General features: G+C 30.4%; 1 protein-coding gene across 1 annotated transcript in view; it reads right to left on the bottom strand.

Moving 5' to 3' along the window:
• LOC145291291 (uncharacterized) overlaps positions 1–18,375 on the bottom strand; it is a 75,125-nt gene that overhangs the window by 33,234 nt on the left and 23,516 nt on the right. The window contains exons 2-7 of the mRNA XM_080136957.1: positions 15,163–15,316; positions 10,752–10,854; positions 8,423–8,520; positions 7,204–7,324; positions 6,297–6,366; positions 2,344–2,547 (exon numbers count right to left, since the gene is read on the bottom strand). Coding sequence (XP_079993083.1) covers positions 2,344–2,547; positions 6,297–6,366; positions 7,204–7,324; positions 8,423–8,520; positions 10,752–10,854; positions 15,163–15,316 — 750 coding nt within the window. The remainder of the gene's footprint in view (positions 1–2,343; positions 2,548–6,296; positions 6,367–7,203; positions 7,325–8,422; positions 8,521–10,751; positions 10,855–15,162; positions 15,317–18,375) is intronic.

The following is an 18,375-nucleotide window of genomic DNA, read 5'->3' as shown; positions in this document are numbered from 1 at the left end:
AAGATATAGAGGGTGTCATATAAAAAGAGATATAAAATAGAGGTATAAATAAATGAGATATAAATAGGAAATCTATATATATATATAAAAGTAAGAATGCGTGTGTGTTAGGACACTTCTCAACCTATATACTCAGCGAATTTTTGATCTACAAACTGTAAATTTAGTATTTGGGTATTCAAGCTTTTTAATCGATTTTCATCCGGAAAGAGGCCGCTGAGGGGTTTAAAAAAATGAAAAACTGGTTCACAAATGCGCATGTGTGAATCGTTCACATGACAGATTACTTAAGTTAAGGATAAGTAGGTTGAAAACAATTGGCAAAGAGGCGTGTCAAGCTGGCCTAATGGTTATTGTACTTAACTCACTGTCTTTAGGTTTTGGTTTCGATCTCGCCTCGAGTATTTCTTTTTTACTTACAAAAAGTGAACTGTTTATTAAAAAAAACATAATATTCACATTCTGTTTTTTACTTAATTTTTTAAAAGAAATTTAGCGTTACGTTTAATACCTGCGGTATTAAATACGGTAAAAAAAAAAAAAAAAAAAACTGCATTAATTAAAATATAATATTTTTGCGTATTTTACGGTCGGGCGGCCTGTTAGTGTATTTATAAACATGAGAATGTGTGTGCGTGTGTAAGAACACTTCTCAGCCTCATTGATTGAGATTGTCGGACTGACTTCCTCATCTTGGTTGTTATCGTCACAACGTTTCGGCCATTTTGCCCTCCGGCCTTCATCAGGTGTTTTGTATCGAACTGGGGAACCGTTTGTTAGGAGTCTCGAACCCAACCAAAAAATTCAGAGAATATGTGCCCCCTACAACGACGGTATTCAAGAGCTAGTCAACACTCAGACGACATCTGGTACGAGTGAAGCCCCGCATGGAGGAGAACATGACCAAAAACTGCATATACTCCATCCCATGCAGTTGCAGAAAGGTTTACAAGGGTGAAACATGCTGCCCCCTTAAAGTAAGGGTGGAAAAACACCGAAAAGCGGTCACTAAAGGGGAGGTGGAAAAATCGAGTATAGCCAATCATGTCTGGATGGAGAGGGGGGGCATCGCCCCCTATGGGATGAAGTAAAAATAATAAACAGAGAGACCCACTGGAAAGTGAGAAAACTTAAAGAAACAGTTCACATGCTCCGACATAACAACCTACTGAGCAAACCAAGCATACAGCTGAATGCAATTTGAACACCTGTGATAGAGAGAGAAAACCTTGAATAACAACATAGGTTTAAAAACCAACTGAGAATTGTCCTAGTGACATATGGTCGAGTGGTCCTAGACGTTGTATCAAAGTTTACAGTTCAAGCTGAGTTCAATCCTGAACGAAGCCAGTGAAAAGTAACATTCAAAATAGAGAATCAGCAACTATGTCCCAGAGCCTAGCTGGAGTCCGAACACGGTAACCCCGTAATAATAATAAAGGGTTGGGTTCAAGACTCCTAACAAACGGTTCCCCAGTTCGATACAAAACACCTGATGAAGGCCGAGGGGCAAAACGGCCGAAACGTTGCGACGATGAGGAAATCAGTCCGACAATCTCAATCAATGAAAACACCTCATCTCAAAAATACAGACAATTACTTCTCAACCTATATACTCAACGAACTTTTGATCTACAGACTTAAAATTGAGTATATAGGGTATTCAGACATGTGTAAAACGTGTTAATCATTTTTCATCCGACAAACGGCTACTAAGGGATTAAAATTGAGAAATTGGTATTTGCGGGTTATCAGATTTTTATCAGTTTGTAAATTGTTTCACTACTGCGCATGCACGAATCGTTCACATTATGTTAAGAATATATAATTTTAAAAACACTTTGTAAAGCGTGTCAAGCTGGTCTAATTGTTATCGTACTTCAAGAACGGTCTTTAAGTTTTGGTTTCTATTAAGTAAAACTTTGTTTTAGAGTACTGTTGGCAATATAATAACGTACTTTGTCACAATTTATTTAAAGAATTAGTTGGTTTGGCCCAAGAAATTTATATTATTAAATATTTAAGACTAATCATAAAAACTTCAAAACAAACAAAACAAATAACGCTGATTTTTAAGTGACTAAATGTCTATTTCAACTAAAACATATTTTAAAGTTAAGAGTTGTCTCCCTTGCAATTCATTTTTTTTTTTTTTACTGTAAAAAAAAGTCTAAAATATTACAAACTAAAATACTTTCACTCCACTCTGGACAACGCTGTGTAGGTATATTTAGTTAGAAAATAACGCTAACAAAAACCAAAAATAAATGCTAACAGGAAAAAAAAATCATAAATACGTTAACTGTAATATGTAAAGAAATAAAATGCAATTAATTTACTCACTGTAATTCCATAATGCATGACAGAGGATAACTCGTAAGGCACGGTCATACTGTTGACTTCATCACGTTTATATTTATTGAACCATATCCTCATGTTCGGTTGGACGTTTTCGTAGACAATTCTGATATACTTGTCCCGATCCGGAAGTTGATGTTCGTGGACGAGACCAACTGCATGGCCGACTTCGTGCAAGTACAATCCTTTCTGTATAGGCAAAAGAAATGAAAACAGTTTACTCTTCAATCTTTATATAAACTAAATCTTTATATAAACTAAATCTTTATATAAACTAAATCTTTATATAAACTAAATCTTTATATAAACTAAATCTTTATATAAACTAAATCTTTATATAAACTAAATCTTTATATAAACTAAATCTTTATATAAACTAAATCTTTATATAAACTAAATTTTTATATAAACTAAATCTTTATATAAACTAAATCTTTATATAAACTAAATCTTTATATAAACTAAATCTTTATATAAACTAAATCTTTATATAAACTAAATCTTTATATAAACTAAATCTTTATATAAACTAAATCTTTATATAAACTAAATCTTTATATGAACAAAATCTTTATATAAACTAAATCTTTATATAAACTAAATCTTTATATAAACTAAATCTTTATATAAACTAAATCTTTATATAAACTAAATCTTTATATAAACTAAATCTTTACATAAACTAAATCTTTACATAAACTAAATCTTTACATAAACTAAATCTTTACATAAACTAAATCTTTACATAAACTAAATCTTTATATAAACTAAATCTTTATATAAACTAAATCTTTATATAAACTAAATCTTTATATAAACTAAATCTTTATATAAACTAAATCTTTATATAAACTAAATCTTTATATAAACTAAATCTTTATATAAACTAAATCTTTATATAAACTAAATCTTTATATAAACTAAATCTTTATATAAACTAAATCTTTATATAAACTAAATCTTTATATAAACTAAATCTTTATATAAACTAAATCTTTATATAAACTAAATCTTTATATAAACTAAATCTTTATATAAACTAAATCTTTATATAAACTAAATCTTTATATAAACTAAATCTTTATATAAACTAAATCTTTATATAAACTAAATCTTTATATAAACTAAATCTTTATATAAACTAAATCTTTATATAAACTAAATCTTTATATAAACTAAATCTTTATATAAACTAAATCTTTATATAAACTAAATCTTTATATAAACTAAATCTTTATATAAACTAAATCTTTATATAAACTAAATCTTTATATAAACTAAATCTTTATATAAACTAAATCTTTATATAAACTAAATCTTTATATAAACTAAATCTTTATATAAACTAAATCTTTATATAAAGTAAATCTTTATATAAACTAAATCTTTATATAAACTAAATCTTTATATAAACTAAATCTTTATATAAACTAAATCTTTATATAAACTAAATCTTTATATAAACTAAATCTTTATATAAACTAAATCTTTATATAAACTAAATCTTTATATAAACTAAATCTTTATATAAACTAAATCTTTATATAAACTAAATCTTTATATAAACTAAATCTTTATATAAACTAAATCTTTATATAAAGTAAATCTTTATATAAACTAAATCTTTATATAAACTAAATCTTTATATAAACTAAATCTTTATATAAACTAAATCTTTATATAAACTAAATCTTTATATAAACTAAATCTTTATATAAACTAAATCTTTATATAAACTAAATCTTTATATAAACTAAATCTTTATATAAACTAAATCTTTATATAAACTAAATCTTTATATAAACTAAATCTTTATATAAACTAAATCTTTATATAAACTAAATCTTTATATAAACTAAATCTTTATATAAACTAAATCTTTATATAAACTAAATCTTTATATAAACTAAATCTTTATATAAACTAAATCTTTATATAAACTAAATCTTTATATAAAGTAAATCTTTATATAAACTAAATCTTTATATAAACTAAATCTTTATATAAACTAAATCTTTATATAAACTAAAACTTTATATAAACTAAATCTTTATATAAACTAAATCTTTATATAAACTAAATCTTTATATAAACTAAATCTTTATATAAACTAAATCTTTATATAAACTAAATCTTTATATAAACTAAATCTTTATATAAACTAAATCTTTATATAAACTAAATCTTTATATAAACTAAATCTTTATATAAACTAAATCTTTATATAAAGTAAATCTTTATATAAACTAAATCTTTATATAAACTAAATCTTTATATAAACTAAATCTTTATATAAACTAAATCTTTATATAAACTAAATTTTTATATAAACTAAGCTATGCGTATAGATTTGAACATTTGGATGTACATTATTTACTCCTAAACTAATTAACTAATCGTTATGAATCTTGTAACAAAAGCTATGTGTAATGGATTGCAATTATTAATTTGATTTAGTTTTATACAACGTTGGGGGGGGGGGGATAAAGAGCAAGCGGAAACCCTTTGTGAAAATTCAGATAGTTTGATTCTCGTTAAATTTTAACAATAGATACTAAACATCAATTAATATACATTCTCCAAATTCAGAGTATTTTAAAAGGTTTTAAGGGGCATAAAATGGGCAAAATCTCCCGTTTAAAAATGAAAATATTTAAGATTTTCATTGAATTCGACCCTTAGTCATTTGGCATGAAATAAATAAGCTTTCCCGAATTCCAAATTATTCTTAACAAACCTTAGATTTAAACCTTAAATTTTTAGACATTTTCTACGATCAAAATCATGGAATGGATTTTGATAACAATTGCAATACGGATTCTAGACATAAGGTTTAGTAGCATTATATCTTGGATTTTATTTTCATAAGGGCACGTAAAAGTGGCACAAAACGGTTCTGGAACAGGTATTCTTCTAGTTCTTTAATGAAAACGAATTATGTGAACATCAATGCAATGTAATAGAAATTATTATTTTGTTTCTTTCTCCTAAACTAGTTACTATGTCTGCCAGGTTGGATGTGGATATATTGAATCATGTTAAACTTTATATTTTCCATATGAGGTTATTTTAAAAATAGAAATAGAATGAGGTCAACGAGTTAGAATAATGGGTCACAGAGAGAAACATATAGAGGATAAGCTGATATTTTTTCTCATTTTGTAAACCGTATATGAGAGAAAGGGGGAGAGAGAGATAGAAATAGATAGATAGATAGATAGAGAGAGAGAGAGAGAGAGAGAGAGAGAGAGTTTGAGACAACAGCTCCCCCTATGAGGAATGGGTTGGGGTATTATGCATACATGCACTGGAATAAAATACTAAAACACCTGAAATGGTAGTATGATGTTTTCATTAATAACTTTTACAACTGCTGTTTAGAAAAACAGAATAAGAATACAACGAACACGAAGAGGAGATAAAGAATTACTGCTACGTGTCATCTATTCAACCAGTTATGTGAATAATCAGGTCGGTACAAGACATTTTTCCGGTTTATAGATGCGTTATTTTAAACCATTGTTGTTACTTAAACATATCACAATGATTAATTTAAAACATTTTCTTTCAGATTATTAAAGCATCATTCATACTTATGTTTTTACAATATTCTTACTCCATGCTGACGATCTTGTTTAGTGAACAGAAAGGCATTCATCTTCTATCATGATAATGCTCGGCCTCACACAGCACTACGAATGAAAAATCATCAGTTAGTAGGTTTCGCTTGCTGTCAACGTTATTCGGGGATCGAATTTTTTTTTTTTAGAAAATCAAGACATTTCCTGCTTAAATTTTTTGTTCGAAATCCGAATTGTTCCGTTTTAAGATGTTAGTGAACCGACGTTGTCCTGTATGAAAATTACGATACGTTTAACAAATAGACATTGTGCTAAAAAAAAGATTGCACACTGTTAATTTATCGTAATAAAACTTACGAATCGACAACCATTGGCGTCCAGGTTAAGTTCTTGTGTTCCTCCAACCATACCTAAAGCCGAATTACATCTGTAATTGAAAAGACATTAAAGACATTAATGAAATAATGTTTGAAGGAATTGTTTATTGTTATGACGATATAAAATATTGTTTATATATTATCTTTCTATCTATATAATAAATAGGGCTATGACAACAGAATATTCTTATCTTTGCTTTGATTCTCGCGTATATATCCGACACAGTTAGATACAGTTAATTAACCGAGAACCACATCACTCTATATATATATTCAGGTTAAAATGGCTAAAATTGACACTTTTATGCTTATTAAAAAAATTGATGCCTTGGACTTTTATAAAAAAATTCTGAAAAGTTGTAATTAACTGATTTCTATATAATTTTGTTCCTCATGATAACTCTTGCGTGTGCCCCAGGGGCTCTTTTAGAGCTAATAAAAACGCTCCATTCTGGGGACTATTTTACCATATTTGTCCAAAATTTTCCGTGTATGTCTATTTAGCAGTTTTGCATGGTGCTGAACTCAAATTTAAATATGTTAAGGCCTTGGGGACTTTGGGGGCTAAATGAGGGGGAAAATGATGGACTTGGTCATTTCTTTTTTGGCATGGTGCAGAACTCAAATTTACATATGTTAAGGCCTAAAACGGCACCGTTTGTTCATTTTCACCAGGATTTTATGTTCCCTGGGGACTTTTGGGACTAAATGAGGGGGGATGCTAAAATTATATAAACCGACTATATAATATACACATCGATATGGTATTTAAATTTAATCTTAGTTTAAAAAACGTATTTATTATGGATTTCAATAAAATAGCATTAAACGCTTAGTTAATCAAAAAAACACATTTCGACAATGCTTTAAAAGTTCATTAAACTCACCCTGCTCCGTCTTGAAAACGAACTCTGTTGTAATCGCCATGATGCGCTTCATTAAATTTCAGACAGGTGTACCTTTCCCATTCAGTGAAAGAACGTCCCATAGTATATAAGTCTTTTGTAGCTGAAATTAAAACAGTACAACGATTTGATAAGATTTCAAATTAAGTTTAGTTTAAAATTACATCAGTGTCAGTAATAGCATTAGACTTTACGGATCGCTAATTGTATAAAGTTAGAAAATTAAAAAAAAAAAAAAATTATGTGCCGATTGATCATAGAAAAAAAAATTCACCCGAAGAGAATTGGACCGGCTTCCTGCAAAGGGAATGTCAAATTTACAAGCGAATCCTAATCGTATGTAAATCCTAATCAGGGGAGATGATAACGTTAGGTTTTTGCAGTTCTTAAAGAAAAGTGACAGGGTCCTCCGATGTACAGCCCCTGGTATACCTAAATGGTTGCTCATTTGGTACTAAACAAGTTCAATGTCGCTTAATTAGTGTGTTAATTATGCTGTATCGATCACGGAAATGTGGAAATTTTATTTTGAAAATGGCAACGAAAGAAGTTCGCATTGCGACTTTTAATTGAGAAAAATAGAAAAAAAAAAAAGAAAGTATTCGCATTTTAATTTTTTATTGGAAAAAAGAAAAGTAAAAATTCGCTTTTTAAATTGAGAGAAAAAAAGAAAAAAATGTTTGTATTTTTTATTTCTTTTGGATAAAGTAGAAAAGAAAATGAGTTTTAATGTTAAATATTGATTTAAAAATAGAAAAGTTATTATTTCGTTACGGCATGTTGTTTGAATCTCTATTTCGAAATTATTATTGCACGTAAATAGCTTTTAAACGTTTCTATATTTTAATACTTCAAAATTTACTAAGAATCTGAAATGCTTTCAAGGGAAGCTACTCTTCGAGAAAAATATTTATTGCCTTTATTCAATATACTATACGAAGAAAAGTATAAATGTCTTGGTATCCTGAATATATATTTTCAGAAAGTAACTGACACGAAATAAAATATATTCCTGCCAATAACACACTGGTAGGGAGAAACGTATAAAAAACGGACAGTTAGAATCAAGTATAGATATGTCAAAGGGATTACTGCTTGAAGCTGACTTATACATAATAACTTTATTTTCGATAACTTCACAAATAGGTAATAAAAAGGTTTAGAGATTTTAAAAGTTTTTAATAAAACAAAGAATACATACTGAAGTCATAGGGCGCCACTTCGTAAGGAACGCGCGCGTTTGGCCATCGGAATCTTTCGTTACGCACAGCTTTCCGCTTTTTCCTGATGTTATCCGGCCTGTTAACATTACAATCAAATGAATAATAATAATAATGATGATGATGATGATGGTGGTGATGATGATGATGATGATGATAGACCACATGGAACTAAAACAACTCAATTCGCAAAATTGATTTAACTATACTCCTCCCCCTCCCCCCAAAACGATAGTATTGGCAAAGACTGGCGCCACACCAGATAGTTGTGAAGAATCAACGAGGATGGGAAGACCCAGGAAATAATACACTAACGAGACCTACACTTGATGAGTGCGAAGAGGACTGGGACCTTTAGAATGCTTATTGCCATCCAAAACGTGAAGAATAATGGTCGTTGCTAGCGAGTAATCAATGGCAAGCGGCTGTTGCGATAATGCAAATACATTTACAAAAGTTATCGAAAGAAGTGGAGAGTATTGGAAATCTGGAGAGACTTGAGGTCACCCAAACTCCAGGGAACACCACCGGTTGTTGTCAGTGAGTAATCTCTGATAATGGTTTGTGTGAGAACTCCTAATGAGCACAATTAATCAGAAAGAATAGAGATGCCAAAGATGGAAAAAACATTACGCATACATGGATTGGTAGCATAAAGAGATTACTTGTATGGTGGATGGTAGATAAAGAAGCTGCACTCAATTAAAAATCTAATCTCAATATCATGGACCAGCGAATACATCGTATATAGACGGAAAATACGAAACCGGTTCTTTAAAGTACGCACACTAAGAAATTGGAACAGATTAGCTGAAGAGACAATGAATGCCGAATCAACTATCAGAATAAAAAAAACTACGTGGACAAATATGTGAAGATGACAGTACTAGCTTCAATTCATTCGGATTTTGGTTGGTTTTGTTTTACGGCATATCAACTATTTTGGGGTTATTTAATGCTGAATACAGCAATTTTGGGAAAAGTTTTTATTCTTCAAGTTCTTTATATCTTCATATATTTAGTCATGGTGTTTGGCATGATTTTTTGGTAGAGGTAAATTCTAGATTTTGTATTTGACTTTGCATAGCATGATTGAAGTTTGCAAAAGGAAAGGAAAAAACAATAACACCAATATTTGTTGCATTTTTAGCTAGGAAGACAGTATCTTCAGACAGCCTGATTTGATAGCACCAGATGCTCTAACAGGTATTACTACTCCAGGCCAAAGTGAACCGAAGAGCAATGGTAACCAAAGGGGCAACTCCACATTCACTACAATCCCCAAATGGGTATCCATCACAGAATGTCTTTAAGATCATAACCAGGAACGATCCAGTCTGATCTTTAATATAGAAAGCGGTGAAATCTGATAAATTAGGTAAATGCATGTAGTAAGAAGGTAAATCCGAATTGTAAATAACAGCAATGTTTTTAATCAGTTAAAAATGCCTAGAAAGTTGGATATTTTCATTTCTTTCATATTGCAGTGAAATTAGACATGAGACCAGTTCATCGTAAGCGATCTAGATCCTCTCAATTGGTGGAATTCTGAATGGATGCAAAATTTGCCATGATCAGATGCGTTGACGTTCCTTTGAAAGCGGTAAATCACGCACCCTTCTTCAAAAAAGGTAATGCATGGGTGCATGACTTCGGGAATCGAAGAGAATCATAGTTCTTCTGCTATAAACCCTAGATAAGTGAGTATTCTTATACGTCACTTATAACTGACAAAAAAACCTTGAAATTCTTACGTCACACTAGGAGCTCGTAAGGTCAGAATTTTGTTGGGCCCACATGCTTACTCAGGCCACGATATAAAAATAAACGAACCAAATCAGTGATAGCTGAGAGACTGAATATACCGTGTCAAAATTCAGATTCTCATTTAAATTGAAACCTGGGAATGTGTTTTTTTTTGGGGGGGGGGGCTTTCATCTCATAATTAGCATAGCTTTTTGCCCCTCACATACTAAAAGGTTACCGATCCCTAGAGTCTAGGTGACAAGACTGAGTGACAAAACAATAATATTGTTGTCTAAGAGCAAAGTGTAGTATATGTTCTGATACTACACTTTATATTTCATGTCTTTGATCAGCAAAGGAAAATATCAGAATTCAAAAGAAAATATGCATTAAAATGAAAATTTATTCTTTTTCAAAATACGTGTTAATAAATTTTGATAACGAATGACAAAATATAAATTTTTATGTAGATTTTTGTTTATTCCAGGAATAAAATAATGGAAAATATCACTTTACGTCATATATAAGAAAAAACAGCAATAAAATTATTTAAAGAGAACTTACGAATCTGGCATTGCGTATAGATAATTGAACTGTTCGGTTGACAACATCATGTCAAGTTCGGCCAACACTTTGCCATCAGCAGACACAAGTTTATTTGCAGCTTCTACAATTAATATACATAAGAAATATTAGATAATCAGATAACTTAAATCTCATAACATTATTAATCGTATATTTATCTAGCAATTATTATGTTAAATATAAGTTAATCAACGTTTGCTTTCCTAAGCATTTTCCTATATATTTTAATTAAAACAAATACATGCTAAATTATACTTTAGTTCCGTGATTGATTTATGTATTAAAATCCCATTTAATTATGTTTCTGATTTTTTTAGATAAGAATTGATATACTTCATAAGGTTCGCAAAGATCTGTGGCATAATGGATAAAGTACTTTATAAATTCAGTTGTAAGTGACACACTTCTGGAGGTTGAAAGTTCAATCATCAATGCAGGCGATACTTAGGATACTATTGCAATTGCTTAAAATTACTACCTGGTCATGGCTTACGAAACCGGAGCATGCTAACCACTAGATTAAATGAAGGGTTTCGTTCGAGAGTTTCGGTTGGAAAGAAAGTAATGTAACTTCTTCACTTTGCATCTTCCTAAGTTATACACAATTCTAGATTTCTTGATGAGTTGGTTGTTTTTGTTTTACGGCATATTAACCTTTTTCGGGTTATTTAATGCCGAAGTTTTTTTGATGAATTGGTGTCTTAATATCTTGCTTTTCTTTTCAGGTATAGTAATTAGTGGGAAAGTATTAAGTTTAACTGTCTGATCCGTCAAAACATGGATATTAGTGAGAAGTATGTGCATACTATATGAATCCAAAAAAAGGAAACTCAGCTGCAGAAGCTACAAGGAATATTGGACCTGTTTGATAAATGTTTTGAATTATCGAAAATGCCAACGGCAGTTTGCAAAATTTGCTTCTGGAGACTGTTAAAGTCTCCAGAAGAAACTTTTGCAAACTACCGTTGACAGGTTAACTGTCAAATCGATGACGTTCGATGAAGACGCCATTAAAGTTGCTGTGTAGATCTATCCAAAGTTAAATAGCAGAGAATTAGGTCAACAATTCAATACGATCTATACCACAATCATTTCATACCTTCACGAGTCAGGAAAATTTTCAAAATTTAGACATTGGGTTCCCTACGACTTGACTGACGCTCAACGAAATAAAAAATTGATTGTTTGCATATTTTTGCTTTTTAGGAATTATCGAGAACCATTTCTGCAAAGACTAGTAATTAGAGATTAAAAATAAAATTGGGTCTTTGCAAGAATGCCCAAAGCAAAAGACAATGGTTAGACCGAAATCAAAGTCCACAGCATGTTCCTAGTGAGCGTAACCAAACAATCACTCAGTAAAATATTGTACAAGCGGCCTGCATTACTCAATGCTTTAGCATTATAATGTGAGACACAGCAAGAGTAACCCAGGAAAAGGTCATGAATTTCAATTTGAATTTTTGCCTCATCCATCTTATTCATCTGATATTGCTCCATCCTACTACCATCTTTTCCAATTCTGTGGATGTTCAGCATAAATGGAGACGCCCTGGTATTATTATAGCCTCTTTGTAAAAACTTCAAAGGTATTTATCTAAGCTAGCGGTCCTTACAGAATCACTTTTTTTTTTTTTTTAATTATTATTATTATTATTATTATTATTATTATTATTATTATTAATAATAATAATAATAATAATAATAATAATAATAATAATAATAATAATAAGAAGAAGAAGAAGAAGAAGAAGAAGAAGAAGCAATAAAATTTATGAAAATGACGACCAAATAAAGAATAGCCTAGATTTGTTTTTCTCTAAAACATCAAAGAACTTTTTTGAAGAAAGCACCAAGAGGTTAGTTGATCGTTGGAAAGAATTCATAGAAAATGAGGGAAGTTCTATAAAGATAAAAAATGCCGTAATATAAATGTTTCAGATGAAATAAATGTCGGACAAAACGACATTACTTTCTTTCCAATCTAATAGAGATTTGATATCTGTCTGTCTGAAGCCAAAATGTTACTGTTGCTTCTATGTTCAGTTCAGTTTATTATACTATTTCGGACTAAACTACTATCTTTTAATACTTAATTCAAGTAAGTTGTTATGTAGTATCTGTTCTGTTGTCATGAGATTATCATCCCACGCGTTACATCCTCATTTGGGTGCTTCGTTCCTCATATTATCTTCCGAGACATTACCTCCTCCTGTTTTATTTTGGGAGAATAGTGTAGTAACTTTTCTATGATCATGACATCGTCCTCCCAAACATTGCCTCCTCATTTATAGGGAGTTCTGTAGTATCTGTTATATTATCATGAGACCATCGTTCCAGTCATTACTTCCTTCTTTTTAAGAGGTTAGTGTAGCACCTGTTCTGTTTTCTAAACATTCCTTTTGCTTTTGAAAGGGATGGTTATATAGTATATATTTGTTCGTCATGATACCAACATTCCAGGCATTAGCCCCTCTTCTAAGGAACAGGGTAGTATATGTTTATCCGGCATATATACGAGCAAAAATATACACAAGAGCAAGCATATTTTTTATAATAACAATAATAATAATAATAATAATAATAATAATAATAATAATAATAATAATAATAATAATAATAACAGTAATAACAGTAATAATAATGACAATAAAAATACCAACAATAACAATAATAATAACCTTAACAATAATAATAATAATAACAATAATCATCATAAAAATCATAATAATAACAATAAAAACAACAATAAAAACAACAACAATAATAATAATAATAATAATAATAATAATAATAATAATAATAAAATGTTTCAAAGAATTTGAAAAAAGACTAGGAGAAATCGAAATCAAAGGGAAGACTAAAATTATTCAATGAACGGTAATTCTGAAAACAGCTGAAATTTTAAGGAAAACGTTCGAATGCGGAAAACACTGACCACTCCCATAGAAACTGTAACAGATGTAGTAAAAAACAAAAATAGAGGAACACCACATTGAACCAAGAAAACCGAAACCACAAAATTTGAAATTAACTACCCCCCCCCACACACACAAAAAAAAAAATGTAGTGTCAGCATCGACTGGCATCACACTAAAAGGTCGGGAAGGATCAAAAAGGATGTAAAGACCGAAAAAAGAAAGCACCAACCAGACAGCCATTGTATAAATGTGAAGAGGACTGGAACCTTGGGAAGGCTTATTACTACCTACATTCTAGTGAAGGCCAATGGTCATTGCTAACAAGAAGTGAATGGCAAGCGGGTGTTGCTATAACGCAAATTCATTTGCAAAGGTTATCGAAAGAAGCGGAGAGTACTGGAAATCTGGGAGAATTTGTTGTCACCCAAACTTTAGAGAACAGCACTGTCCGTTGTCAGTGAGTCATCTCTGATGATGATCTGCATGAGAACTCCTAGCGAGTACAAATGGTAATAGGAAAGATACTTGTTATTTTTAGTTTTGCAGGAAGAATATCACAGTTTATGAATTTTCGAATGAAATTAAAGCAGAATAAGTAGTGGTAGTAGTTGGATGCAAAGCGGCAGGACCCTAAGAGATCTTTGGGGAGAAGAAAAGGGGTCACCCTCAGGTTCAGGGCACAGAACCCAAATCAGACATGATAAATGGACGCCAATGAGAATGTGACCAAATGATACACGGCCAGTGTAATGTCTTTTACATACGTACATTTTTGTTTGAAAAACTCCAGTAATGAAATTATTGATAAACACTCCTAAAAGTGACCTTTTTTTTTTTAAATCTAATAAAAAAATATAGATGGATTAATTTTACATAAAACTGCAACATCTTATATTTATTATTTGCTTAATTCAAAAACACACACAAACTGATGTTGTATTATTTGCTATATTCCGACTACTTTTCAAGTCTTGAATGTTAATCTCACCACGTTTCACATGATATGATCAATGACCTCATTATGATATATCTTGTTGAACTCGGAAATCTTTATGCCGAACTCTATAAACTATACGGGATTTTGAACTGAACCCTTAAATTTATCCATGAGATAGATTGATTAACCTCATTCCGTCAGCCATAACCAGGTAAAAATCTTCAGAATTTTGCTATTTTAACCATAGTCAGTATCGTGAACATAAAACCTTTATCCCCAAAAGACTGCCCCTTAGAACCGATTATACTTAACATCGTTAACCATTGCGCCATGTGTCCGAAAATAATTCCAAACTGGACAAAGCATTTAAAAAAAAAAAACAAAAAAAAACGAATTACAAGTTTTCTTCTTAACAACATGCTGCAACGATCCGAAAAGAAACTGACAACGTAATAAAATTAAATACTAATGTTGTAAGAAGAAAGCTATCGATGACAAAGAATCGATAAAGAAACATTTTATCTTCACTTACGTCCTATTCCGCCTAGAGCGGTTGTTATTATTTCATCCACTGTTTTATTTGTATAGTTGTCAAAAGATCCGATCCCATTCGGGCTGATTCTGTAATTTTTTCCTAGATTAGGTGGAACGGGTATAGGCAAAGTAGAATCGATGAAGAATAATACCTGTGAATGAGAAGAAAAGAAAATTAATTATTAATTAGGCACTTCCACGGGCTTTGATTTTTGACAGAAAATTGATGCTTTCGTCTGGAGACAAAAGAACTTTCATAATTTTTCAAACACCGCGAAAAGAAAATTCTTCTCTTTTTTTTTTTTTTTTAATTTGTTGAAAATAGTAACAAAATGGTTGCGGTGCCGTAAGAAATATTCAACTCGGTATTTAGTAGAAACAAAATATATTTAACAGAAAAACAATTATAACAAATAAAAAGTGTGAGCAAGCATCAGTACGACTGTTATGAGTGCAAGACTCGTGCATCACAATCGATAGACATATTCTCCCCGTCTTTATAGTTAGTCGAAAAGTTCATTATTATCTGTAAAGTTGAGCACTATATTAATAAGAAATTATATCATCCGCTGTAGATTACACATAACATTCCCTGTTTAAGAATAGACAGTTTCATTGCTTCGTAGTTTGATTTGTAGCAACTCATACATGTATGGCCATAACAGTTTCTTCATGAATCCAAAGTGTAGTGATAAGATATCATTGACTGCATGTTAGCGTTAGCTAATAGGAAAAAACTTAACACCAATTGTTAATTGGGAAATCCTGAACCCCTCCCCCAAAAAAAACAGAACTTGTCAATCACTGAATTTGTGACCACCTGAAACGTCCCCTCGGGGCAGCATTGTCACTGTAGTCACACACTAAAGGCGTTTTATGAAATCATTGTCGTTTCACTGAATTGACCTGAGTTTTGTTCGACTTGATTACACCTGTGTAAACTTTTTTCCGAAAACGACCTTTCAAATATCATACAATTTACTAATCTTTGTCTTTAGCGAAATAATAGTTGAATGTAAGGCAAATTCATTTGCAATGGTTATCGAAGAAGATATAAAATACTGGAAATCTGAGGAGACTTGCCATCCAGACTCCAGGGAGCACTACGATTATTATTAGTGAGTAATGCTGACTTTTGAGAGAACTCCTAGAGATTACATAATAATAATAATAATAATAATAATAATAATAATAATAATAATAATAATAATAATAATATAGAAGAGACTTTAACTTTAGTTATGTACGAATTATGCCATAATTTATGGAATCATAGTATAATAAATAGTGGTAGTGACTGTGACCAAACGGGTCACAAACTCATCTAGTTTAAATATCAATTTTATCTTCACATTATTTAAATATACTTTAAATACTTCGGAATAATCTTCTCACCTTTCTTAACGTCATTTTATAACATGTCTGTCTTTGTACTTTCAACCTTATTTATCATAGTCTGTGACGTTTTAATAATTTAGAACTGAATCTTTTCTTTGATCCATTGGGTTAAAAGACTGCTCCTATTCCCCGTTTCCTGCAAATAATTAGGCATAGTTTCCGTTGCAGACAAAACTAAATCTCTACATTTTTATTTTCCTTTAAAGAATATTTTGTCATATCGAAGAATGCTTACACTGTTGGAGCACAATTGATGCTTAACAGTGAATATCTTTCTTCCGTTTGCAGTTTCTTTAGAGCTACGACCCGGACATACGTGTAACTTGATCGTATATTTTAGGTCCGAAATCGTGAGAGTTTTGCCAGAAACAAGATAAAATAACCAATTTGAAAAAAAAAAGTGTCACTCGTGGTAGTTTTCACATGAAAGTATGCCTGATTTGCAACACAGATCCTTTTCAAAATTAAAGTACATATAAGAAAAATATTTTATTTCCAATGTTTTGTCAACCATCTTGTTTTGTTAACGTTACCATTTTATTTTAAAGATATTATTTTATTTTAAGGATATTGTTTTATTTTAAGGATAGTATTGCACACGCGCTTACACTCGCCGAATTTGCACTATTTTGGCAAACAGAACCGTTTGAATACCTAGAGCCTCATAGGCTATCATAATTATGATCTAGTAATACTACTACTATTATTACTACTATTATTACTACTATTACTAGTAGTAAATTAATAATAATAATATATATATATTTACCATTGAAATAAAAGTTTTCCAATTTTGTACTTAAATATATTAACACGAAGTTTTTAAGATAGCTCGATAGTGCAATACTAGAGCTATTAATACTTTTTTTATGATATACCGCTCAATCAGGAACCGACACACATTTTTATGCTCATTTTAAAAAAAGGTTTCAGCTTTATTATACGTACACTTGTTTCGGCCCATTATTGATAGTTTTATGTATTGTAGTTCTCTAGATATATAATTTTTCATTAAACTTATGTCAGTAGGAGCACTCATCAGCGCAAGATGGTGAAGGGGTATATCATGCAATATATATCTATGTATATATTTCAGATTAAAATATCAAAAAATTAAAAACGATTCCATTTTTAACGAGGTTATTGATAGTGCTTAATTTAAAAGAGCAAGATATTATTTTATTAAATTTAGGCAAACAAAATTACCATAAGTTGATATAATAAATGCTCTGTTTCGGTCTCAAAAGACATCGTCAGACGACAATAGACCTCTGGTCTTATTTGAGGTTAGTTATTTGATAGATTTCCATTTTCATTAAATGACTAGCCTCGAATATGACCAGGGTTTTTTTGTCGCCTGACGATGTCTTTTAAGACTAAAACAGTAAATGCATTGTAGCACTTATGTTAGTTTTGTTTACCTAAATTGGTAAAATTATATATATATATATATATATATATATATATATATACCAAGTAGGCATAAAGGCTTATTTAGACTTCGCCTGTAATAAAAATAAGAATACTAATAATCATGGTACTCAAATGAATCTCCCTTCGCATGATCTAGACTGATAGCTGACCCAACCACGTCTTTTTTGTCATTCTAGTTCTAGTTTAAAACCAAATTTTTAAAAAGCAAACCAACACTGGTTTTCTACCAATCCATTTCCGTTGATGGTTAGTTCCTTCTAGCAAATCATAAGAAATATAATTGGAAGAAATTATCAGTAATTTCATTGACGTTTTCATATAATTAAAAACGAACTTCATTTTTTACGTTTTTGTTCCCTTCATTCAGAGACTTTTTACT

The sequence above is a fragment of the Euprymna scolopes genome, chromosome 12, assembly GCF_053919585.1.
Source record: "Euprymna scolopes isolate OS-2025 chromosome 12, ASM5391958v1, whole genome shotgun sequence".
In the NCBI taxonomy this organism is placed as follows: Eukaryota; Metazoa; Mollusca; class Cephalopoda; order Sepiida; family Sepiolidae; genus Euprymna; species Euprymna scolopes.
This window is presented reverse-complemented; position numbering and strand designations above follow the sequence as displayed.